The 26852-nt window shown below is 37.5% G+C and overlaps 1 protein-coding gene across 2 annotated transcripts; it reads right to left on the reverse strand.

The window, feature by feature from the left end:
- Positions 1-982: 982 nt before the first annotated feature.
- On the reverse strand, positions 983-24292 carry PEX2 (peroxisomal biogenesis factor 2). 2 transcript variants are annotated; one of them, XM_015619177.3, is made up of 3 exons: positions 24055-24292; positions 19305-19508; positions 983-5493 (listed from the first exon to the last, which is right to left on the reverse strand). In XM_015619177.3, the coding sequence occupies exon 3, from the start codon at positions 5472-5474 to the stop codon at positions 4560-4562; it is 915 nt and encodes a 304-aa protein (XP_015474663.1). In that variant the 5' UTR covers positions 5475-5493; positions 19305-19508; positions 24055-24292; the 3' UTR covers positions 983-4559. The 2 variants fall into 2 exon arrangements, with proteins under 2 accessions (XP_015474663.1, XP_015474662.1); XM_015619176.3 differs by lacking the exon at positions 19305-19508.
- Positions 24293-26852: the final 2560 nt, after the last annotated feature.

The following is a 26852-nucleotide window of genomic DNA, read 5'->3' on the forward strand; positions in this document are numbered from 1 at the left end:
GACAGGTATGAGATGAATGGTAGCACACCAGTCAACTTTATTATACTTTGCACCAGTTTGTTCTCTTAGGAGACCCATGATCAGAGAGGTATGAGCTAAGGATTTTATACTTATTAAAAACTGCCTGCAAGACACAGAACTAACTGCACCTGCTGCTGTACAAGTCTGCCCACACCACACCTCTTATCTGAAACAGATCAACAGACAGTTTGAGAATTCTAAAACCCCATGTGTGTTCTAGAGAACAGAAAAGATGACCACTTGGCTTTAGCAGATGTGCTACAAACCTGCCTGTGCATTTTTGTGATTTTTCTGGTGCCAATCTGGGAGGGATTCTACACACAAATGTCCTCTCCTTGAATGGTATCTGGCCACACTTGTGCCAGCTCCTTGCTTTAGAAGTGGAGTCCCCTGTAATGGCAGAAACTTACGATGGGGGTGACAATTTAGGTGAAAGTCTTAATGTTGTCAGCATGCAAAACTCTCTTGGGAAGTTGAAGGCAGGCAGCTGTAATCTATTCAACCAGTTCTACTAAGAGTTCCTTCAGGGAATAGGTAAGGGGTTGAAGCACCATTTTGGAACTGATTCTGCTGATTTGGTTGCATGCACTACAACGTGCAGCAGCTCAGGTTACACCATACTGTATTAAAAGCCAATGACCATCAGTTTTATTATCTGTTGTGGCCATAAGCACGACCCTTTCCTGTGCCATTGTGCCACAATATTCTCTTAGTACAAGACAACACAGCTTCCTAGCAAACACACAGAGAAGTGTAACAACTATGACTAATCTGCTCTAAAGAAAAGTGAAGAAGATAATTTGCTTAAACCTAAAACTGAAGAAAGTTTTAAAAAGAAGTCTAAACTAGTTTCTCACTTCGCGTTTTAGTCTCATAAATAGCAGTATGAAATCACCCACTGAGTAAGAAATAACCACCCTTCCAGAAAAACTCTTTTAAGAAAAAGGCAAACTTCAGGACCTCCTGTTAAGAAAAGTATCATTTATTTGTCAACTTGGTTTTCATAAGAATGACACATCCCAGATAACAATTGCATTAATATTCTCAAGTAACAACATTATAATAGATTGAGCAAATATATTATTTTTCATCTTTCTTCACTTTGTCTCTTTACTAATGCTGAGATCAGCTTTGTCCATCATATCCCACACTTAAGTAACTATTTCCAGGTAAGGCAGAAATCAAATACTTTTCATCTCTTTTCTTTTACAGAAACTCCTGCTTGTAAGTCTTCTATAAAATTATTTATATAAGACTTCCCTTAAAACATACAGAATAGATGGAATGGTGATGGTATGTGGAAGTAAAAATCAGCATTCTTTGACTCCTTTAATCTGAATGCATCCTGAATCACACCTTGTGGCAACTATTAATTCTCATTCAAATGAAGAAATGACAAGTTTTCTAGTAATTAGTCTACTGTAATGTAATTAGTCTAATGTAATTCATTTACACCTTCATTTTTTGATTTTTGATAATGAAATGTTCATGAAGCACACAAAGCCAACAAAACACAAAGAAAAACTGGTAACAGAAGGATGTAACTCTTATTGAAGACTGAACAGAAGCTCTGGTCCTTTAGCTCCCTTAAATTCTAAGCACTTATCCTTTTCACTGATGCACATATGACTACTCACAATTACATTCTAATGGTAGCTGAGTAGTACCCCCCTTTTGTTTAAAGATTAACATTCCAAAACAACTGTATTCCCTCTACTGCAGGAAGTAGGACCAGATGTAGCAGTCCTTTGTTAAAGCAGCATTTAAACCTGAAAAATATAATGCTTATGAGGACAAATTATCAAGGTGATTAATATGTACAACTAATTATCCTTTGATTAATCTACAAATTATCAGTATTTTCCTGTAATATCTTCAACTAAGACTCTTCTGCAGCTTATAGATCACAAGACACAACAAAACAGAATTAAATATTTAAAAAGTACATATTTAATTTTAAAGTGCTTCAGGAAAATGCTGAATATTGATTTTGAAGTACTAAAAAGATAAGCTGGTAGCAAGCAGATTTTCAATATTCAAGCTGGAACCCTGGTCTCATTAATCTCAGCTGCAACTACTACTGAGCAAAGGTTTTACCATATGGGAGACAAAAAAAATCTGTGACATAAACAACCATTCTTTTCCCAAACCACCCACTTCTGTGAGTTGCTTGGTACCTGCTTACTTGCATGGAAAAGGAAAGACCTAAACCCCCACCTTTATATCTAGGGTCTTAGGATAACAAAACCTGTTTATGCCACAACTTTGTTAATGTTATGGGCTACAAAACCAACACAGTCATGAGGTCACACTAGAGAAGTAGAACAACACTTTGCTTAAGTGATTTATGCAATAAGTCAGCACAGGTTAAGTATTAAAAGTCTAATTCCAGAAATAAAACAAAACAGTAAAGTACAAAATAGCAGAGCCAGCAGAAAACAGCTGTTCAAGTACTAAACTGCTTGAAACAGGTTTTGTATTTATAGTGTAGCAGGGATGAAAAACAGAGTACAAACTTTACCTGAATGAAGCTGCAAGAGACAAAACAAACCCCAGGAAATTTATACAGCTTACGCACATTAAACAGCAGGACAGAAGGAGGTGGAATGAAAAAGGAAGATAACATTCTTTCATATTCAGAAAATGAAACATTTCTAAATAGGAAAGAAGCTAACTCCAACGTAAGAAGGACATGACACATAGCAGAAAGCCAACAGAGCGAATCCATGGTCTTTTGATAAAATATTGCTCTGAGACTTCAGAATAAATGAAGAGTCCACAGCAAACAAAGGTCTGCTATGATTGTAAGCTACAAACACGGGATTTTGGATGCATACAAGTCTTAATTAGTAAGTATAGTTAAAGACCAAAGTACCAAAAATGCTAACAATGTTTCTGAAGACATTAGATCACCTTGATGTCAGGGTTGCTAATACGTTTCTTTGGGAAAAGCTATTAAGTATCATGGATGGACAATTCATACAAAATTCCTTCAGGATCATGATGTAACTTCAGGATGCTCTCCAAATGACTTGTCAGCTTTCATACTCTAATAAAAACAGATTTACACCTGCTGGTTCTAATTGCAACAGCAAATAACAGAAATATGGCAGGCTGCTAATATACACATTTGACAGCAAATAATACTGCAGCAAAGTATCTGGAAGCATGTGCTCTGAAGTCCCTGTTGATTCACAGAACAGTAGCAGAATTAATGAAGTTTTGGGCTGCCCACCTGCTAACTATATCTAATTACATCAGATGAAAGCACTGTGTGTCACTCTAAAGATCAAAACATAGAATTTAAGATCTTCAAACAAACAGGCTAGTGGCTTGTTCTAATCAGAATTTAGAATGAAGAATGTAATAAACCATTTCATAAAAGTAGATCAAAGATACTCAATCAGCTGTTAGCCTGCTATTTTTGGGACTGACTACTGATGATTGCCAATCAAGAACAGAGCCACCATAAAGCTATTTATTCAATTTAACTGTATATGTTTTCGACAATTTAAGATTCAAAAGAGGATGTAATGGATTTTTCTGTTAATGAGACTCTTCTGGATAAGCCTTTCTGCCAAAAAAGGATTGCAATTAACAAGAAAATAATGTTATAAAACCAGGTTGAAAAGTAAATGGACAAAGTGTTAGAACAATTAAAACATTTCAAAGCCAACTAAGAAAGCAAACAGTGAAAGCAAAACACAGGAAATTACCTATTTTAATATATTAAACTGCACATAACCGTGTCCAATTTTTTTCTGTGTGGAAGAGAACTCTCAGGATTTGGCACTCACTTTAACCACACCAAAAAACTTGAGTGGTAATTCCTACAGACAGCATCTTGTGAGTAAACAGCTCTCTTCAGTGTCTCTGACTCAGAAGAACGTGGGTTACCCTGAACAGCTGCCACATTCCAATGGATGATGGGTTTCATCCCTCAGCTTCTGAGGGAAGAGGTGGTAGGCAATAAATACATAATTGAAAATCAGAGACATGGTTACCTGGGCAAATTAGCTGTCATCTCATGAAGGTCTAAAAGGTACACTGTTTTGCTTACACCTTCTTTACACCTTTGTTTCTTTTAGTGTAACATCATACTTATGATGTTACACTGAAAGAATTCAAATTTAAAATTATTCTTTAGGCACGAAAATAACAACATTCCAAATAAATCCATCTACTAGCTAAGCTGGTAATGGCACTGGGTCTGGATATTGCTAAGTGAAAGTTTGCCAAGTGCATTATTCAATTGGAATATTCTAAACTTTGCAAGTAAAACCTCCTGAGAATGTTGTTGTTTCTCCCATGCACCACCCAGAGTAAATCCAACTACCTTCCCCATACCTGCCAAGCATGGTAAGGCATTACAGCACTGCTACTCAATAAAAACCTAAGACCAGTAAAAAGACATGTTACAATAAATTACAGAGTCTCCAAAACCATCTTTAAGCAGTCTGCTTTCAATAATTTCTGAATTCTTCCATTAATCTCTTCAATACAGATCATGTACAGTATAAAACTAAATCAACCTCACATCAGATGTGCAATTCTGCCATTTCAATTTTATACTTCAATGGCTGAAGACTGTGTACCTCAGAGCCACATTTAGGACATGTAAAATACACATCAAATAAAAAATTACTTTTAATACAGTAGTAACAAAAAACATGTGGACAGCCTATGGTATGGGGCATGGTAGGCCATTCCCCACATAGTGAACATTCCCTGCAGTGAGCCGCTAATGTGTTTTCACTATTGGAAAGACCTGCGATAGGCAAGCACCAAGAAGAAATTTTAAGTTTCAGTTTCTGTACATTAACGAGTGGTAGCAGATATATCAAAAATTCAGCAAAGCCATGCCATAAGAGCTCCCTGTTCATGTATTCAAATCCTATCTGACGAACACTTTGTGGCTTGCAAAAAACTGACCTAATTCCTAGAATACGTTCTGTAAGTGTTGCGAATGTTCCTTTCTGAAGAAAAATCAGAAAATTTACAAGTCCACAAAGCTTAAGAAGTCCAGAGCCAAAACTAATACAGCTCTTAATTTTGCCGAAAGATTGCTGTTGACGATTGCTAAATAAATCATAACATCTTTCTTCCAACCATCTTCCACCAACAGTGAAAATAAGATACCACAACTTCTGGTGTTTGCTCAGAGGTTGGTATTTCTCTGTCTGAGCTAAGTTATTCTTGTACTGAATATTGAGAATAGCCTGTCCCACAGTTGCATTCTTGGAATAGATAGTGAATTTCCATAATATAAGACATAAAAATGCTTTTACTTCTGGTTCAAAATGAGCCAACACCCCTGGTTTAAATCCATGAAAACAGCTGGTAAACTGGGACCACACTAGTTGTTCCAGTGCTTTGTTTAGTTCAAGAGCATCAAGTTGACTTATTCTGAGCACAGGATTCACACTCTTTTCATTTCCAATGCTGGAGGCCATTTCTTCGCAAAAAAACTTTCTAGAAATAAAACACAAATAAGTTTTAGTATAATGGAAAATTTCCTATTTCTATTTTTATTAAAGATAAAAAGCTTGTAATATACCAGCAGTAGGCAAGAAACAACAAACAAAGTTCTCAGAATGCTCTATAAATATGTTATTAATATGCCACAATCCCTTTCAGGATGCTTTACATTAATATAAAATTATTATACATTCAAATTAGTTTAAAATCTCATTTTCAGAAGAAATTATACTTGACTATTTCTCACAGTTAATATTTGGTTATAAAAAAGTGTTCAACAGCATCTAGATATTAAGAAAAATCCACAGATTTATATATCTATAAATATTATTAAATGTACATATACATTTTTTTTAAATATTGCAGGGCATAACTAGTATTCAGTTGAACCTTAAAACAGATCAGAAAGAACTGTAGCACTATATGATGCTTTATGGAGAAATAAGGAAAATGAACATACTAACCAAAAAATCAGGAAAAGAACAGTGAAGCAGACAAACTGTTGTCATATGAACACTTCAATTACTACAGTTGAAAGCAAAACCTTAGAAATACTGACAATTTTAGGAATTACATAAAGATATGGATGAAAACTAAGGTGGGAATGAATAAAATTTTCTCAATAAAGGCAGTGAGTTGTTTAGAGAAAAATCATATGAGATTAAAGAAATATTCGGCATTCAGACATAAATTATTATACAGTACTTCACTGAAGTCTGCATGTATTTTCTAGAGTATTTTTGACAGGTGTGGGATTGTGCTACTTGTCATATTAACATTTCTATGCAAGATGATTAAAGTATATTAGCAACCTCAACAAATGTATACTATTCTTGATCAAGCATCATAGAGAAAATAAAAGTATTTTTTAAAATGGGTTCTTTTAAATGTTGTTGCATCTGGAAGTCTGACTGAGAAGTAAATGCAATAAATTGCCAAAGCAAAATACAGGTAACACCTCAATGCAAAATTGTGGGGTAACCAATTTTTGCTTCCATTTGTCAAAAGAAAAAAACCAAAAGTGATTTAGAAGTGTTTTAAGACAGTAGGCAATGTATTTCACTTTCTAAACCAGACTCTTTGCACAACAGACCTGCAAGGAGTTCACAGACTTCTGGAGAAAGTATGGGAGGTAGTGCCTCAAATTCTTATTTACAAAATAAAAGAAATATCTTGTAACCATACAAGATTACTGTGAGTAAAAGATGCTGTAGAGCATCTTGGTAGCAATGGTTGCTAATGATGCCAATAATAGAAAAAATAAAATCCTTCCAACGAACAAAAACATCATCTATGGCTTTCCTACTGCTTTCCATATTTATAGTTAGTTATTGCTGCAAGGAAATATGATTTTGTTCTTAGTGTAGGGTATGTAACAGTAGTTTCCAATTAACTAAGACAGCTACATGGGTAGAGCACACAATAGCTCTACTCACTTTTTTTTTAAACTCCTCCTTCCTTATCAGCAGGCAAAACATGGCTGAAGGGAGTATAAGGCCACCTCCTCTGGGCAAACAGCTACAAGGTTCATGCAATGAACCCACTTTTCCAGCTGGAAAAACCAGGATACAAAGGACACCCAAGGCTGTCTCCCTCACACTTAAGTATTTTCTGCAGCAGGAACCAAAGCACAGGAAACATTTTCCAGTATAATCCAAATAACTTCCCTCTAATTTATGATCAAAGGGTCGCTTCAACCCCTACTGGATTTTGCTGCACCACTTAAAAAATTCCAGCACCAACGACCATCCACCCTCCTATCCCTCATCTTTTCACTACACTATAATTTTAGGAACCAGAGCCTTTGATAACCATCTGCTCTGGAACATGTCACATATTCACTTGTAACCCTTAAAAATCTAATGTCTTCTTCACTTTCTCTTCTACTCATTTCACTTTGTTCCAGTTTCACGTAATTCCCAACACACAAAACCTCCCTTAAAAATGCTGAAGTTACTCAAAAGGGACATCTTATCCAACAACTTCCTTGATCCATCTACCATTTTCCAACATCAGTTCAACCATCTTTTCCAACTGTTTTTCATTACCACAGGTGCTGTGAGAAATTTCTGTTGTAGTTTTCTCATAAATGAGATAGACTAAATATTTACAGATTTTTTTCACCCTATTATAGATAAATTATCTAAAGAAACCTGAGCAAGTGAAGAATGGATCATCGGGAACTTTATGGAGACAAAGGAAAATGTATCAAATCCACAGCATTACGATGGATCATGAAATACACATAGGCTGGGAGCCTGTATGACTGCACACCTGCTCCAAAAAAGAGGATGTGGCGATTCTGACAGGCAGCAAGCTGAACACAAGCCACCAGTGCATCCTTGCAGCACATGAGCACGTGTATAGCCTGCAGACTGAAGAATGTGCATGTTATCCCCAACTTGGGATTGGTGAGTCTACACCTGGGATAATAAGTCCAGTTTTGGCGCTTTTCTATGAATAGTACAAAAGAAACAACAACAAATTGGAAAGAGTCCTGTAACTCATACCATCAGGGAACCCCAGGTCCTGATCTATGAGAAGAGCTTGAAGGAACTCAGAGTGTCCAACTTGAAGGATAAGGCAACTAAGAAGTGGTCTATGAATAATCTTCTACTTCCTAAAGGTTGCAGAGAAGATTAAGTCAAAGTTTTCTGTGAGATGCAATGAAAGAAAGAAAGGCAACTGCGTGTTAAGTCACTACATGAGAAATTCCAGTTGGACCCAAAGAAGCTGGAACATTTTGTCTACCAAGACTGAAATCTCCATCCTTGGAAATTCTTGAAACTTGTCCAAATGATGCCTGAACCTACCTGTTTTAGCAAATAATTTATTCAAAATTTTTACAGGAGAGTACACTAAATGTTGTAAAGATCTTCTCTGGGACTTGGAGCTTGACATTCCCATTGCCTCACTGCAGAATCTAATTTATATTTTTTTTCATGTCCACCATCCTATACAGAACTGTATTTGGATGAAATAATTTCATTGCATCTGCCAGAGTGCGCTGGAACTTTGTATATAGAAAACGGGAACCCCTTTTGAGACAACACTCTGAGCAGCACAACTACTGTTTGTTAACCTTTGAAATTTTGCCAAATCCAACAAGTCTCCTTTTCATAAAAATCACAATCAACACCACATATACTGCTTAATGGTGCCATGTTTAATGTCTCTTCCCGAATTACCACCTATCAAATCGATTGAACTTTTAGTCACGTTTATACAGACTACATGGAAAAAAACAACAATAATGATGCTATCTTTTAAATTATGTTTGTAACATAGCTATGTCAACAACAACAACAACAAGCTTTCTTTCTGATGAATAATTAAGTGTTCTAAATTCAAGCAATAAATCTGGACTCTGTTCTGAAGTTCTTTCCGACAAACATTTAAAGCTTGTCATAGGCTATGGCTTGGCTGTTAACTGGACCCTGCAAATTACCCAGTGATTATATTCATATAATCATTCTGATTTCTTCTGATTTTAATGTGTAAGCACATTTCAGTGTGCTTCGTGTTCTGCTATCCACTATGCTTTCTTCTGAATTAAGGCTTTATTGCACATAAATGGAAGATATTAGCTTTCCACAGGCAAATATTAAAAGGGACAGTTTAAAATCTGCACTGTCCTATGAAAATGTCTTTAAAAGTCCTAATTATCTGAATAAGAACAACAGTTTATTTGAGAAGAGCCCTAAATTTTAGTCTCAATTTTGCCATGGTAGGAAATTTCCCTTTAAAAATTAATTACATATAAAAAGTCCTTTCAGAAATTTGTTGGTTTTCAGTTTACACTGTTTTTGAAGACAGTAGTACTACAGTAGAAATAAATGAGAACTATAACGTAAAACTAGATAAAAACACACCCTATAAATGTTAAGACATTTATCTTGTACTTTTTTAAATGTTATTTTTGTCTTTTATATTTTGCTGAGCTAAACAGAACATAGAGAATGTTTTTGTCCACATTTTTTTATTAAATTATATTTGTCAAATCCTTGCTGTTTTAACTCTCTTATTCTAAGTTGCTTAAAATATAAGAACTCAGAATCATAGACCCAGTAATGAAAAGGACAGGTATCAACATTCAGATATAAAATAAACAATGTGTGATGAACCTCTTACATAAATACTCTTTAATGCGTAAGAGTAAAGACTGGTAGTTTTAAGGTGCTCCCTTTACTTTCTACTCTCAAAGATATTGTATAGAAAAAAAAAAAAGGAATTGCCTGGTAGGAAAAAAAAAATCAAAAAATGTTCCTTTCTTAAATAACCTATATTTTGCCTGTTTTGTCTTTTTTTAACCAAACAAATAAACAATCTCACTTGTACAATACAAAAAAAATTACTGTGTATCACTAGGGGAAAAAGGAATTTATTCTGGTATATATTAGTGCTGTTATTGAGCATTGTAGAAATTATGAATGAATATATTTTATTTGGAAACATGTTATTGACAGAAATCTATCAATAGTAATGTGAGTATTGTCAACAGCCTGTCAATATTAATGTAATTATAATTAAGGGGATAACATGGATTTTAGCTATAATACCAAGTAACATCTCCTGCATTGCTGCTATCAATATAAGCATTATTATTGACCTGTTCTGGTACTATCAGTAGGAGATGTATTACCATCAGGCATATTTGTCAATGCATTCTGCCCACAAAAATTCTACATTTAAATTTACAGGTCTGTAAACTTTGCCTGGAGAAATATACAAATACAACCTCTTGGGTGCCATTTTTTCCACAGGGCTTTTACACCGTGGATGAGTAATCAAGAGGTTTCTATCTCAGAGCTACTGCAATCACATTCCCTGCTCTTCTAGCATAATAATTAGATGACAGATAGACATATATGCAGAAGCCTCAAAATAATTTTAAGTATGATCTGTCAAATCACTTTTTGAGAAGCAAAATAAAAACATATTTATTAAATTAAAAACCAAAATTTGTTCTTAACAGTTGGCAGCCAGTCACTAGTGCTGTCCCCCAGGGATCAATCCTGTTTAATATCTTCACTGATGAGCTGCATGTGGGGATTGAGTGCACCATGAGTAAATTTGCAGATGACACTAAACTGGGAGCGTGTGTTGATCCCTTGGAGGGTAGGAGGGCTCTGCAAAGGGACCTTGACAGGCTGGACAGATGGGCCAAGTCCAACATGAAGTTTAACAAGTACAAGTGCTGAGTCCTGTGCTTTGGCCACAACAATCCCCTGCAGTGCTACAGACCAGGAACGGTGTGGCTGGACAGTGCCCAGGATGGGAGTACAGGTTGACAGCTGACTGAACATGAGCAGTGTGCCCAGGTGGCCAAGAAGGCCAAGAGCATGCTGGCCTGTATTGTGGCCAGCAGGAGCACAGAGGCCATTCTTCCCCTGTACTCAGCGCTGGTGAGGCCAGACTCTGAGTGCTGTGTCCAGTTCTGGGCCCCTCAGTTTAGGAAGGACCGTGAGACACTTGAGTGCATCCAGAGGAGGCCAACAAGGCTGGTGAGGGGCTTGGAACACAAATCCTGTGAGGAATGGCTGAGGGAGCTGGGGTTGTTTAGCCTGGAGAAAAGGAGGGTCAGGGGAGACCTTCTGACTCTCTACAACTGCCTGAAAAGTGGGTGTAGTCAGGTGAGGGTTGGTCTCCTCTTCCAGGCAACCAGTGACAGAATGAGAGGACACACTCTTAAGCTGTGCAAAGGGACATTTAGATTAGACATCGGGAAAAAATTCTTCACTGAAAGAGTGACTGGACACATCTTCCCAGGGAGGTGGTGGAGTCACCATTCCTGGAGGTGTTTAAACCAAGACTGAACATGATACTCAGTTCCATGTTTTAGTTAATGAGGAGGTGTTAGGTCATAGGTTGGACTTGATGCTCTAAGATCTTTTACAATCTAGTTAATTCTGTGAATTTAAGAAAATATTTAGGATGTGTAAGTAGCACATCTACTAACTTCACTGAGTTTGAGATTTAATTGTTTTACACAATCTCTTCAGTGTAGACAACACATGTAGTCTAACACTGTACGTACATGTATGTAGATGGAGTGGGCTACAAGAGACCACCAAATCCTAATGCAACACAAACAGCATGAAGGCTCGAGAATATATTGACACAAGTTTAATTACCAAGAAAGCTAATTCCACAGTTTGTTCCAGTGTTTTATGATCCTAATAATTACAAAGACTCTTCTCATATTCAGTATACAGCATGTTTAGGATGGTTTTCATTCCATAGCAGAAATCAGGAACAATGAAAAGGAATTTCCATTTTGCTGCACCTTCTAAAGAGCAAAAAGCAGCAAGGCATGTAGGCATGTGAGAGGACCAACTACCCACAGAAGATTTGCCAAACTAGACAATATCTGCTTTCCTACGATATGCCTGGTATGATCTAGAAAAACCAACCCAAACTAGAAACCCAAGTAAAAAAATCCATGACAAAATAACAACTTTACCTTTATCCCAGCAGTAATATACCTTGAGATCTACTATATTTTCATGTCTTTTTCTCTCATTTTTCTATCTGAATAATTATTTCCTGTTTTGGATTCACATAATTTGAGCTCTTCATGTTAAATGCCTGCATTGTTTTTCATCTTGTTGATTTTACACTTTCCAAACTAATCAAGAGTATTTTGGATTCAGATCTTATGTTTAAAACAAATAAAAAAAGAAAACCCTAAATTTTCAACCTTTCCAGCTTGTATCATCAGTAACATTTCTAAGTATGTGTTCTCTTCCATCAACCAACTCACTAATGCCTTTCATCTTGACAAGGTACTATAGATAATTACTCTGTAAAGGCAATCTTTCAACTTGATGCTGATAACATCAACATCTAACGGAGAAAATATTGATATTATGTTTCCCTAGTTTGCTCATGTAGGGAAAAAGACTTTATTAGAATCAAGCTTTATTGTACCTAAAGTTATCCTCTTACTAAACTTATTCTTATTTAGAAGAGAAAAATATTGAGGTTTCTTACAAACAGGTCTCACCAAACCATACTGGCTGTTTTACCATCTCTCTTCTACACATCATTAGATACAAATTAATTGCTAAACTATTTACTCCTGAACCTTTATTTGGAATCAAAACTGACAGTTTCAATAATTCTCTTAACAGAAGAATAAAGAGGCACAAAACCAGATACACACAAACCCATTTTGCTGGCTATTTCCACCCTCTGGGATATTAAATAAATAAATAAAATCAGCGGTGCCTAATTCCTCAATCATTCTAGGATGAATTTTATTAGGATTTGCCACTTGAGCACATCTATATTAAGCTTCCTTAGGCTATTCTTTCTGTGCTTTGGTTCCACTCTTATTTCCTGTCTAAGATTAATTTTATGAAAGTAGCAGGTCACAATATATCTCTTTTACAAAGTATGAAGGAAAGAATCAGTCTTTGAAAGTCTGTTCCTTGTTCTCCCTTCTTATTTAATAACAGATCTAGGTAATGGACTTATCCCTTCGTGCCTCCTCTTACTCAGATTTTTGGACCCTTTCATTGATTCTTTTCTTGTGCTTTGTAAATTGAAACTTATTTTGTTCTTCAGAGTCATTGATTTTATTCTTACATTCCTATGCTATTCTTTTATATTCATCACTAATCATGTTGCATTATTTCTGCCTGGACAACTCTTTTAATTCCCAGGCCACAGAAGAATTCCTGATATAAAGTCTCTTTTAACAATAACTATTACTATTTTAGTTTATAATAATGAACTATCTCCACACAAAGAAACAACAGGATATACATTAAGGGTAACAATTTTGCAGCCTTTTCAACAGACTAGCTTCTGCCAAGTCCCAGCACTGAGATCAATGATCCAAGCATGGGGAGGCAGAACATAGAGTGGATATGCTAGAAATCATCTGCTCTTTGGAGATAACACTAACACACAGCTCCTTTTTCCTTCAGGAGCTACATCTGGTATTGTGCAGTCAATGTTGCCATACTGGGTAAGTGTGAGAGCAGAGAAGCAAGCCATAGCCTTGGTTTACTATCCCTCTTTTGGTATTCATAAAGTTAGGGTACCAACAGATAGCAATGAAAACTACCTTTCCACCCATCACAAGAATGCTGAGATGATGTGGAGTGTTCTACTTTCTTCTTCGTGGAAATGCATATCATTTAACTGTTCTCTTTGGGTACTCTCAATAGCAGAGGATATTTTAGATGTCAATTTAAAATCAATAAATTTTAAAGATGAGAAATCAAAAGATAGATATTCAGTAAATTTTAAAACCTTCCTTTACACCAACTCTCATAAGACAGAACATGGACCCCAGCTGCTCAAAGCCTCATGTCTCACCATTAATTCTCGTCTCTTTCTTGCTTATCAAGTGCAGAGAGAAATATCCTCAGATCAAAGTCTAATTGGGAGCCCCAACTGTGTTGTCTCTTAATCACTGTAAAATTAACTTATCACTATATCATTACCTCAAATAACCTTTAAAAAGATTGATTTTGTATTACTGTGTGGATTTCTATATACTTCAGACAAATACTATCATTTTCTAAAGAACATAAATTGATTCTTCAACTGTTTGGAGTAACTGCTAACACTAATTGAAAAGTCAGTAACACACTGCAATCACAGAAACTATTATTTATTCCTTATATTCCTGGGAGAAAGGACTATTTCTCAAAATAGATGAATTCAAGGAAAACATTGAATGACTGTGTAACAAATCAACTCCATAGATAAAATTAAGAATTTTATTATGGAGTTTAAGGGAACAACTAGAAAATAATCCCAGAATCCTAAATGCTACAGTTATATTTAAGATCCAAAGACCAAGCACAAGACAATGACACATTCAAATCACAGTTTGTTTTTCCAATTTTAACTCAATAAAATTAGATTTTCATAAAATGAGATACAAGAGATTAGCCACTGCTGAATGCCTGGAGACAGCAAGGAAACATAACGATAGCTCATTGATTTATCTTCCATAAACTACCTGCCAGAATCAAAATATTAGGGCTTTGAGTTACAAAATCAAAACCAGCTCAGAAGAGCCAGAATTGATACAACAGTAATGAAGAGCAGCAGGAAAGTGCTGCACTGTTAGAAGCTGTAAATCAGTCATTTCTGTCAGCATTTGATGGAAACTGAAAATCCCGCATCAGTGTAACATATCCCCTCGATGAATGCTAGCAACCAAGACTATTACTGGCCACTCCTAAAGATATTCTGAATGCTAAAAGCTTCTACTGACTTCAGATAAATTTGTCATCATTCAGCACTCTTAAAAGACAGATTATTAGATCCAAACAACCAGACCTGATAATTACCTCATAACTAATATTTTAAATGCTACTTTTTAAAATTTGTGATGCTAAATTCAAGGCTATAAAACCTCAAAGTACATTTGTATTCCGCGTAGCACAGAAGATAGAGACAGCATCATTCTATCAACTTTTTTGATATGCCCTAATTTTCATTTATTGGAATAAACAAGAAGATAAGCACAGAACAAGTTAACACTATTATTCTTAATCCCATATCCTTTTTCTCTTCCTCCCTTGTCTTATTTAGTCTTTTGTCATCCTGCTCCTTAGTACATCAAATTACAAATTCATCTCTAAAGGGACGTGTCAATTCCACTTATAAATTCTCATTCTCTGTTACACTAAATGAAATCTAGCTGTTTCCTTTTAAAGCAATCAGCGATAAAAACCCAAAAGTGTAAAAAAACAAAGCTGCATTGTAACTTGAAGACTTCCAAAAAACACGTTTAAAAATCCCTTGATCTAGATGCTGAGCAAAACATGTGCCTAGTATACAATAGGTTCTTTTTTCTTTGGAACTAGGTAATGGGAATTATTTGGAGACTTCTTCCCTTTACTGTTGATTAACTAAAATGATGAAGAGAGATTTGGTCAAAGTAGTTGAACAGAGTAGCAACTGTGATAGTTGGCTGGGAAGAAACAGCCCCTTCTAAGGAAGGGGCAAGGATATCTGACTAAACCAGGAGGTATAAAAGCTAAACAAATCTAAGAATTAAGTTAATATGATAGGTCTCAGCTGCTGATGTGATCAACAGGATGACTGGGAGATTTATATTTGAAGATATTTTGGGTGTGATAAGGATATGAGGTTCTGGTACAAGGATGGCTAGGTAATACTGCAATGCATGTGCAGCATTGAAAAGAATGCAAGGCTTAGTAAATGTGCCATCCTTTGTGTAAAGCAGGTGAAATATCACCTGGTGGCAAAGGTGTGCAGCTCCATTTCAGAATGGTCCAATGACAGAACATGAATGCACAGTTGTGAGCACAGTGAGGGCAGTTACAGCCATAACTCTTCCAATGAGGGCAGTTATAGCCATAACTCTTCCTTTGCTAGTTACTGTTGCTTTTCTGAAAAGTTGATCTTGCACCTCATGATATATGTAACATCTGCATTTCATTGTTGTAAGGGCACTGTATCTCACAACACCTTATTTGTCAAGCACTGTGTCAATCCCAATTTTATGCATCTTTTCCATGCCCCTACGTACATTTCTTCCATTCAAAAATAGCTAAAAAACAAAGAAAAAGTTATCTAATTTAAATTCTTATTTCATAGCTCTGTGTCTGTTCTGCTCCTACCTGTCTGATTCATATGAATGGATCACCAGGTAAGTATGGAGATGCCAGGATGAAGATTGGGAAGATACATACAAGAGATTCAGAAGCAATACCTGCTCTATATACTCTGATACAATTTGCCACAGATGACAGAACCCTGCAATTTTGCATTAAACACTTTATGCTTATCATTTATGAAACACAGACACTGCCCAGATTTTATTCCAACTTTCTTCCTTTTGACATACATATGCATACCAACAGCACAGTCATGAATATTCAGCAATATGCAAGTGCAACAATGCTGATCCAAGAACTCCACTGCAGGAACATAAGGTCCTTTAACCTTTTATTAGAAATACTTATTAGATAAGAATAGTAAAATCTGTCCTAAATGCCTAAGTCATAATTAACCCCTGTCCACACCTGTACTTAAAGGAGGACTCTATGTAAAAACAGTGTTGTTACAGACTGTATATATTTATGATTTACTAGAACCAGTAACATCCTGCATCAATAAAAAGAAAAGACTGTTCACTCCACATTTTAAGTTTCAGCTTTTTATTATATAGCATAAGTTATGAAACTGGTGTAAGGATAAAGAACAGTATTTTACTTGACTATATGTCTCATTTTTCAGGCCTGTGTTCTATAAAAACATAATGTAATGTAATTTTTGACACCTACAGTCACTGTCTCCTATTTTTCTTCTACTGTGTATACTGTCTATGTCCTTATCATATAGATTAGCACCAGCACTCATTTGAACGTCTATGGAAGTGTTTTTGCATGTTCAACTGGCAAAAGCCTGACCTATTTATTTTTCTGCAGATTTAGTACACAAACAGGTCACCACAGAATCAGAGATACGTGCAGTACCAGTAAAAAGGAACAATAGGGTCAGGAAAAACAGGATATTGTCAAACCAGCAGCCTTTGAATCTCAACATCATACTCTAACATCCACCACCAGTCAACAGCAAGACAAACTCAAGCTTTTTGTTTGACTTGAAGAACAGTTCTTTCTTCTTCAAGCTCAACGTGCTGAACATGCAACTAAAACACCACAACACTGCAAATACAAATAACGAAACTTTTAGCTGTCTTTCAAAACTAAAAAGAAAATAAGTATTTGTACAAGTCTGCTGTAGGATTCATTCAGACTTGCAAGGGAGGGGCTACTCTGTTTAAATTAACACTATGCAATTCCTTCCTACTTTGAGCTTTTTTTTGTATGATTGTACTTTGAAACGTCTGGCATACACAATGACTACCAGGGGTGCTGGGAAAACTTGATGTGCTCAGTGTCCCCAATCCTTGACAATTTTATTACTTGGTAATTACAGGAACTTTAAGCACACAAGAGAAGACTGATATGCTTCCACCACACTTCTCCTCAATCCTAGAACTTCATTAGCATTTTAGAATCAACCGAATGGTTGCATACATGTATTACAAGTAACAATTTAGAAAAGGGATAATAATTTCCTTGCTAGGCAGCCTGAGTTGTATGCTGTTACAGCTTCTGAAATCTCTCTGCAATTCCAATGTGTATTTCCCTTCATGATTTAGATATGCCCTACAGTGTCATGGCATTATATTAATTTCCTTTTCAGGAAAAGTTTTTCCTCCTTACCAAACCCCTCCTGTGATATTTTTTGTCTGCTTCTCTGCCTACAGAATTATTACTTTTGAATACTATTATTTTAGTGTATTTTTTAAAGTTTTCTTAGAATTTAAATTTTGATTAACTCCTTTCTTTTCTAGCCCCACTTAAAATCTTAGTAAAATCCAAGAGTGGAGATAAGGAGTGTCAGAGACAAGATTTTTAAGGTCATTGTTCCCAGGCAGCTACTGATACAAACATAACAAATATTAGAAGCATTCAATTCAACTTCCTCCTAAAGGCAAAATCCCTGCTCAGGTCCTCCATTGCAGAAGGAGGAAGTGCCCAGACCCAGTCAGAATCAACCTTGAATCAAGAGTTGCACCATTGTTGTAATTCCTCTTTCTTCCTATACTGTGTATGTCCTCTTCTTCCTCTACTTCAAAGTTCTTTCTTAATTTTCCCCCTTACTCTGAAAAATCTGAATTTAGTTTCCTTTCAAAAAAGTCTGAAATAAACTCAAACTTCTGAAGTTCTTGTATTCCACCTACAAACCAAAAAACCCTTACCCCCATCTCTAAGAGCGGCATGCTACAAACAGACAGCATCCATTCCTGAAGATAAATTCCTTTTGTAAAGTTTAGACTGATGATGCTTTTAGTATAAGTCAGCTGTATGGCTGCAAGAACAATTTAGCTATTTAAGAAGATACAGTACAGAAAGCCTGCTACCTTCTCTGTGCATATACAGCACAATCTGACTATGAGCCTGCATCTTTTTAGTACAACACATTGACCATTTTAATTTTTTTTTTATTTGTTGCTTTTAACTTTACAGAGAGTGCTGTACAGCAGCCAATGTTGAGAGCATGCTTGTTAGTTAAAATGAGGGAGAGAAGGGGTGTGACTCTCTTCAGAGGTCTAAGTGAAAAAGTATGTATGCTAATAGGTGTCTAAAGGAAAAAAGCCCAACCCTATCTCTAAAAAAACACCAGACCAAGAAAACCCAATAAAAACTTCAAAACAGCATGAGTAGCCTGTCTGAAAACACCATACTGAAGTAAACTTTTGTAGTCCAAGAGAGCTAACAAGTTGTAGTGGCTGTTGTCATTAACTGCAGCAGCAATACAGTGAGTGAGTCCATTTCCAATGTACTATCATTTAGATTGAAAATTTAAATTAACTTTCTGGATGCTCTGAGAAATTGCATGAATTCAGATGTTTTTCCTAAATAGGTAACAGTTGGGAATCAGACCTTGCTAGGGAGAAATTTACATTAAGATATTCCACTGAAAGATTGATTTTAATTGACAAAATTATCATCTTCTAACTGCCCACATTGCATCATCCAGATCATTAATGGAGATTTTAAACAGGGCTGAACACACTATTGACCCCCGGGGTACAACAATAGTTACCAGCTTCCAGCTAGACTTCACACCACTGATTGCCAATCCCTGTGGTCCATCTGCTCGACACATTTTATGCTGACCTCACTATCTGCACACCCAACCCATAGTGCAGCAGCTTCTCCACGAGGATGTCACAGGAGACACTGCTGAAAGACTTACTGATTAAAGTATATACTGCCCTCCCTCCCCTTGCTTACCAAGCCAGTCATTTCATTGTAGAAAATTGTCAGGTTGGTCAAGAATGGCTTCCCCTTGGTAAATCCATGCTGACTACTCCTGATCATTTTCTTTAATGTGTCTTAGAAGGGTTTCCAGGATTAGCTGGTCCATCACCTTCCATCCCTCTGGGGGATCAAGGTAAAGCTGGTCAGGCTGTAGTTCCCTGATAATTTCTTCCTGCCCTTTTGAAAACAGAAAAAACATTGACTTTCCTCCAGTCTACAGGCACTTCTCCCAGTTTCCTCAGTCTCCCAGTCCTATGATTATTGAGACTGTCTTCAAAATGGTATCAGCCAGCTCCTTCAGCACTCATGGGTTCATTCCCAGAGCATTACCTATGTCCTATTTATGTAAGTATTCTCTGACCTACACCTCTTTCACATCTTCCCTGCTCCAGACTTTTCCCTGTGTTCTACAGCTCCTGAAGGTCTTTGCTAGTAGAGATGGAAGCAAAGGCAGCCTGCACAACCCTCAGCCTTTCTCACATTCCCTGTTCATTAAGCCACGAGACCACATTTTCCCTAGTATTCCTCCTGCTACTGGTGTATTAACAGAAACAATTCTTGCTGCTTTTGACATCCCTGACTAGATTCAACTCCAGGTAGAGTCTGACTTTCCTTAATCACATCCACGCATGCTCAGACACTGCCTCTATACTGCTCCCAGGTAATCTGCTCCTGCTTTTGCACATTTACTTTTAATGTCGGACTTTCATGATGAGCTCCTTGTTCATCGATGCACATTTGCTGGCATTTTAGCTTGACTTCGTAAGTGTTGGGATGGACTGCTCTTGAGCTCTGAGGAGGTGATCTTTGAGTATCAATTTGCTGCATCCCTCCAGGGCTTGACCCTGGGGGATTCTTCCAAGTAGATCCCTGAGGAGGCAGAGCTTGCTTTTTGAAAATCCAGGGCAATGATCTTACTTTCTTATTCTTAAATCCAGCTCTCAGAGAAAGGCGGCACTAATATCACTAACCGACTGAATAAGAAATAGATTACATTAGTTTCTGTCAGAGACCATATAGCTTAAAGGAAACATTGCTAAACTGGCACAAATACAGTGAACTTCTTTATTGAAAAAGTTATTACCTAGAGAGCCTTAAAAGAAGCCCTCTCTGCCCAAAAATCATTAAATACCTAAAAGGTTTAAGAAGGTATCAAAAATGTAATATAACATATCTTACTCTTCAGTTAGACTGACATTAATATGGAATGATTTTATTGGTAATATATGAAGAACATTTATTATTAAATACAGTGCTATCTTTTAATTCAAATGTTTATTCACATTTCTTATTATCTTTATTATTATTGGAGCACATCGTGCTTACAAGCTAATTCAATGAAATTGCATTTATGTCTGAGGCTTATCAGTTAGTGTCAGCTGGACACAATTTATTTGTTTTTTTACATCTTCCTGATTGTTGTTTTCACTGAATAACTGCAGAAATTCCAAGTGCAACAACAATGCTGCAGAATTTTTAAAAATTTTGCAAAAGCAGGCCATTATAGCCAATAAAGAAAACACATGGGTAAATGGTACTTAAATTATCATCTCAAATTGCTGACTGATTTTGTCCACTGTTTAATTTACTACTAATTTTCCTTAAAGAAACTGTCCATCTCTTCCCTTCTTTGTACCCCCTCCCTTTATCTCTGAACCTAATGGCTTTGAAACTACCTTCACACGTTTAAAAAGTAAGACATTCTCATTGTCTTACATTTTGAACATGCAATTAAATGTTTAGGGTTTTTTCCCCCTTAACCATGTGCTTCATTACTACATCCAGCTATATGTTAATACTGGATTCAGATCTCATTCCCTACACTTTGATAATTTATACATTGAAGAGTCATTTATTATACACCATATTCTTGGTATTAATGTTATGTAGCCTTTAACCTGTTTCTTTCCTTCCCAAATGTTCTATAGGTAGCAGGTTTTAGCCATTTTCAAGACTATCACCTCAAAAAACTATAAACAGAGAAGATAAAATGTCTTTCTTGACTTATACCACAGCCTATGTTGTCAAAGAACAAATCAAGGTCCTTGGATTAGTAACAGTGTCAAAAACTATCAGAGTATAAAAATTACCTTTCCTGCCCTATTCTATGAAGGGTTCAATTGAGTCTTTATATACTAATAATACCTGTTGGAAAGTTTTAATTTAGTCTGTTACAGGAACATTTACTTCATGTCCTGGATCACCTTATGTATCAAAACCTTTCTGTGAGTCACTACAGTCTTTAATGACATTAAACCTTAATGTCATAAACATAAACCATAATGTCATAAAACAGTCTTCACCTACAGACATGGGTGAATAATGAAAGAGTCTAACAGGAGACAAACAGAGCTGCCAAACAATTTTCTTCAGCAATGAAACAAAAATATTCCCTCTCAAATCTAAACACCATCCTTGCACAGAACAGACATGTATCCAGCCTAATATCTAATACTCTTTGGACATTAACTGAGGCACACCATCCTAGCTATCTGGGAGCCCTTTAATAAGTGGGTAGATCCATAATGCATCTGAAGGCCCATTAACTAAGAAATAATTTTTTAAAAAAGTAAATTCAGAACATGGTATTTTGTATGTCTGTCCCATTATACTAAGAGTTCTAAGATTAGCTATAAGATATGTAAGCATAAGCTGATCAAATACAAGAAAGTTCACTACTATTACTTTACATTTTTCAATATTTCTAAGAAAAGGAAAATATAATTTGACACTCATGCAGAAAAACATCTAATTTTAATTATTTACTTAATTTAAACAACATTAATGGGAACAGATTTTTTTAATTTGCTGAAAAGGATATGTAAAACCCTCAAGTTTGAACAAAGATAAGCATAGGAGTTAAAAGGATGTAAAAATAGAAGCAAAATGCTAAGCAGAGTTACTCCAGTTGCCTTGGCCCCAGAGTAATGCAATTTCACAATTCTCTGTAGTCAATAATAAACATCCTCAATTCCTTCTTTAAAAACTGCAAATGTGCATACATAACACTGGGGTTTTTGAAATATTGATATACACACAATCTCTCACTTCTCACATGAAAAGGCTCAAACACCCCATCTCTTTCAGACTCTCCCCAAAAAATCCAGACTAGTAGGCAAATATAACATCCTTGCAAAACCTTCACAGACAATACATTTAAATGTATTCCACTTTCCAATTCACAGACTCAAAAACTTTACGATATGGAGAACACTACAGTCATCATGGCAATTAAAAATGTAAATCACAGAATCCTAGAATCATCAAGATTGAAGAGACATTTAAGATCATCATGTCCAACCATTAACACAGCACTAACTCCAAAACAGGATTCTTACTAACACATAATGCTAGAGGCACTAGCAACCAAAGTAGGCATTTCAACACTAGCATGATCATCTATTTCTGTACTAATTTCCAGAAGAATTAACATATAGGTGGCAAAACCCTTCAGTACTCTTGATTATGTGTCCTACTGGTTTATTCAATTTCCACTAAAAATTAAAAATAAAAAAAAGCTTTTAATGAGCTAATTTATACATCTTACAGATGTGAATTTAACCCCATTGCAAGTAACAGAAATTGATAACTTCATGCAGTATAAATGAGCACTAAAAAAAAACCCTCAAAAAACCCATTTAACTTTTCCTCCCTTTAATAGCTTATTTACTACTCTAATTAAGTATGAGCAATGTGACTTTCAGTTGTTTTACTACTAATCACTTCATTTGATAAACTAGTCATGATGGACAGCCATGAACTGAAAAACAAGCTGCTGCTGAGGAGGAACTGCAGCAGAAGTATGAAAAACAACCTGTAGGAGAAAACAGATGAAACAGATCTTCAAAAAGAATAAAAAACACATTAGTCTTTAAAAGAAAACTTTATTGACAACTGCTGTTAAACTGTATGTCAAGAAAAGCTCCAAAAAAGCCTGACAAGAACTAACCTCCAATGAAATCAAATGGCAAAGGACTTTGGACTCACATTTTAGTACAAGTTTTATCATTTAGTGCAAATTAGTCATACTTCACCTGTGACCTTAGCGAACACCTCCCTCACACTGACAGGTAAAAGATCATAGAAGAAATACACAGTGCTGTGGTTTCCAGTATGGATGATGACATAAACAGAATTTTGTCTGTTTGTCAAAACACATCGCCCATTTATTCAGAATAAATCCACATTTGTTTTGTGGTGAACCAATGGTTTTTACAGGCTGCCCAAAACTGGATTAACAAAAAGTGGAAAGCTACCACCCTCATTTTTAGGTTTCTTTGCCACCTATAGTAGGCAGTTAGAGGAATGACCCTTGAAGATTATAAATGTTTCAGTCTCTCAGCTGATACCAGAATTCAGATGATAGTACCGCTCTGACAGGATATTATACCCTCTCATCTCCGCAGAGGCCGTCACCAGGCGCTGTCCTCTTCTAACAGGCCTAGGCACAGCTGGAAAGCTCCCCGTCTCTACACGCTGCGGCACCAGGCCGCTGAACGCCCGCGGGACTCACGGAACGGGCGCGGCCGGGAAGTGCAGGAGGCCAAACACAAGTTTTTATAAGCAGGCCCTGCATGAGCTCCGGGGCCTGAGCCAAAGGGACTGCTCCGGCCTGCCAGGCCGCAGAAGGTGCCTGATGGGCTCCGCCGAAGGCCATGGCCCGTGCAGCGGCTCCCGCCCGCCGCAGCCGCCCCGTCTCATCCCGCCCCGCGCCCCGACTGACCTGCGCCGCTGCCGGGCCCAGCCCTGCGCGACTCTGCGGGTGCGCCGGGCTCAGCCTCGAGCCTCCCAGCGGAGCTCTGGCGGACGGAGCCGCCTCAGGCGCTCTCCCCTCAGCCGCCCCGGCTCGCCGGCACCGTCCTGCCAGCCGGGTCACAGCGGCAGCTGCCCAGAGCGGCCGCACGGCCCGCAGTTCGCCGGCCTGCGCCCGGTGCGGCTGCGCAGGAAGCGCTCCGGGAGACCGGGACGGCGCGCGGGAAGGGCTCGCCGCACGGCGGCCGTGCCAGGGCTGGCCGCGCGCTGCTTGACTGACAGCCCGAACAGCAAATCAGCGGCCCGGCGCGAGGCAGAGCAGCCAATGGCGACGGGGAGGCGGGGCGGGTCTGGGGCCGGTGATGCCGGGTCGGTGGGCCCGGAGGGAGAGGGATTGCAGTGCTGCTCTTTGGGGCTCGGCCGGTGCTGGTTGCGGCTCTTGCTCGCCGGGGCTGCTCGTGTGGGAGTGAGGAGACTCCTGGCCTGGGGTAGCGTGGTCACCGAGCAGTTTGGAGTCGAGGGCAGTCTGGGGTGGAGTCCATGGGGAGGCGGGAAGCCTGTGGAGCGTTTGCTGGTAGGATTCACAGGTTTGTGAAAGGAGAAACAAGCAGACTGGGAAAGGAGCCTGGCAACAGTTCCTTAACAAAAAGCACTGCAGGCAGTATTTCGCAAGCAGTTGCACTGTACGGTACGTGGTTGCTCGGTTAGTTACTGGCATCGGTGTCAGGTTTTCCCTCACGGGCTCGAAAGTGTTTTAGGTGATTCAAAAGCTGTAATTTAATTCTGCTGTACACCTTAGGTGAGGCAAGCTGAACTGTGAAGTTGGATATTGTTGTTTTGGAAAGCAAATTAAAGAGAAGTCTGTGTGTTGGGGGGAATTGTCAATGTTTATTAAACAAAAGTGAAAAGATACTCAAATAGTGGTTTATTTATTTCCAAACCACAGCTATGTTTAGTTTTGACCTATTCACGAACACAGATTCACAGGTGACATTAAGGGTTGTAGTTCCCCCGATAACGTCCTGAGGTTATCCCTGCTGAGGAGGCTGTGGGGGCATTCCATAGGCACATACTGTTGGATTCTCTACTTGTTTGTTTTGGGTGTTTTTCTAACCCAAAAGAAATTAAATAGCACTCTGGACTACCATAGGTATCATAAGATAAAATGCAGACATTTATCAATATCCGGAAAGAACAGTTTTGTTCAATATTTACATATAGTTTTTCACAATGACAAAACAGTTAGGCAAAACAGATGCCTAACTTTGTTAATAATGAGTAATTCCTCTTTTAGAATACTTGTTTGAAGTGAATTGGGCTAATTCACATGACTGATTTCACAAAAAGGGGATTAGATCTTTTTGTATGAAAAGTGCATTTTAAGCAAAATGAGGTAGCTATCTTTTGAGGTAGAAAGACTTTTGTTTAATGGAAAGACATTGTAGTGGAAAGCTTATTAACCTAATAAAAAACAATCACTCCCAAATATTTAAATAATATACTATGTACACCAAGATATTTAGGGTAATTTTTGCTATGTTTTTAAAACAAAACCGTGTAATAATTTACCTCTGCTGAGAAGTAGTTAATTGAACCATGAAATTAATTTATTATCATTTTTATGATTGTGTATTTGAAGTAGAAACAAAGAAAAACACTTCCTTATGTGGGGCACTGTGGAGAGGTTATCATTTAAGATCTTGTGAAGTGAGACTGTGTCACATGGGCATAGCAGAGAAATGCAATAGAGCAGCTTAAGAGTGAAGCAATATGGTCTTTCTTGGGGCTGTTACTGTGGCTGTCTCTGGGAGCCAGCTTTCTAGATGAACCCTTGCCTCAGTTCTGAGGCAAGCAGAGGCTTGCAGAGCCAAATCACCCTACAGAGGCAGCTGCCTATCTGTGTCCTTCACAGGAGGTCTGAACAAAAGCTTGCAGGGCTAAGTCAAGGCTTGGAATACTTGCAGACCCTGTAAGAGGAAGTATCAGAGGGCAGTGCTGAACAAGTCTAACTTGTAGAGTAAGAGTTTTGACATGAATTCTGGAAGCTGGATTTTAGAACAGTTCATGAGTAACTCTTGATGAAGACATCTGTTTTTGTTTACTCCAGTATCTGAAATAAGCAATAAACAAGGGTACATCATATCCGAAGTGTGTCCTCATTTCTGTACTCATCTGACACTCACATTTCCTCCCACTGTTACTTCTGCTCTATTTTTATGGAGATCATCTGGCCTTCATGTTCTCTCTTCGTTCTCTCTCCCCTTAGGCCTGGATGTGGATAAAGACAGCAAATTCCTTGCTGAACAGGTTGGTTTTACAGGCCGTATAATCTTATAGTTTTGGAAACTGGAAAAGAATCTGTTTGCTGAAACCTGAAAAAAAGAGTTTTCAGGTATGCTCTCTAAAGAAATAGCAAACTAAGATTACCTTTCTCTTTGAAACACTTTAAACACCCTTTCCTCCATGCAAGCAGTACTTAAATTGTTGTGGTTTGCTGGTGGTTCAGTAATCAAAATGTTATTTGTAGTGTCTTTGTAGTAGGCTGCACAGATTGGGAGTTTAGTCACTGCTGTTAATATTCTTCCTGAAGCAGAAAAACCACAACTAAGGGATTGAAATATGAAGAAAGCGAGGGGGATGGAAGAAAAATGAAAAGCTAAAGCATACCTTTGTCCAAGGTTTTCATTTGTGTCTAACCTTCCCTGTCATTTCTACCCTTCTAATTCTTTCAGGATATGATAGAAAAATGTCCCCTCTGACTATAGAAAA

This window comes from Parus major, chromosome 2, assembly GCF_001522545.3.
Source record: "Parus major isolate Abel chromosome 2, Parus_major1.1, whole genome shotgun sequence".
Classification (NCBI taxonomy): domain Eukaryota; kingdom Metazoa; phylum Chordata; class Aves; order Passeriformes; family Paridae; genus Parus; species Parus major.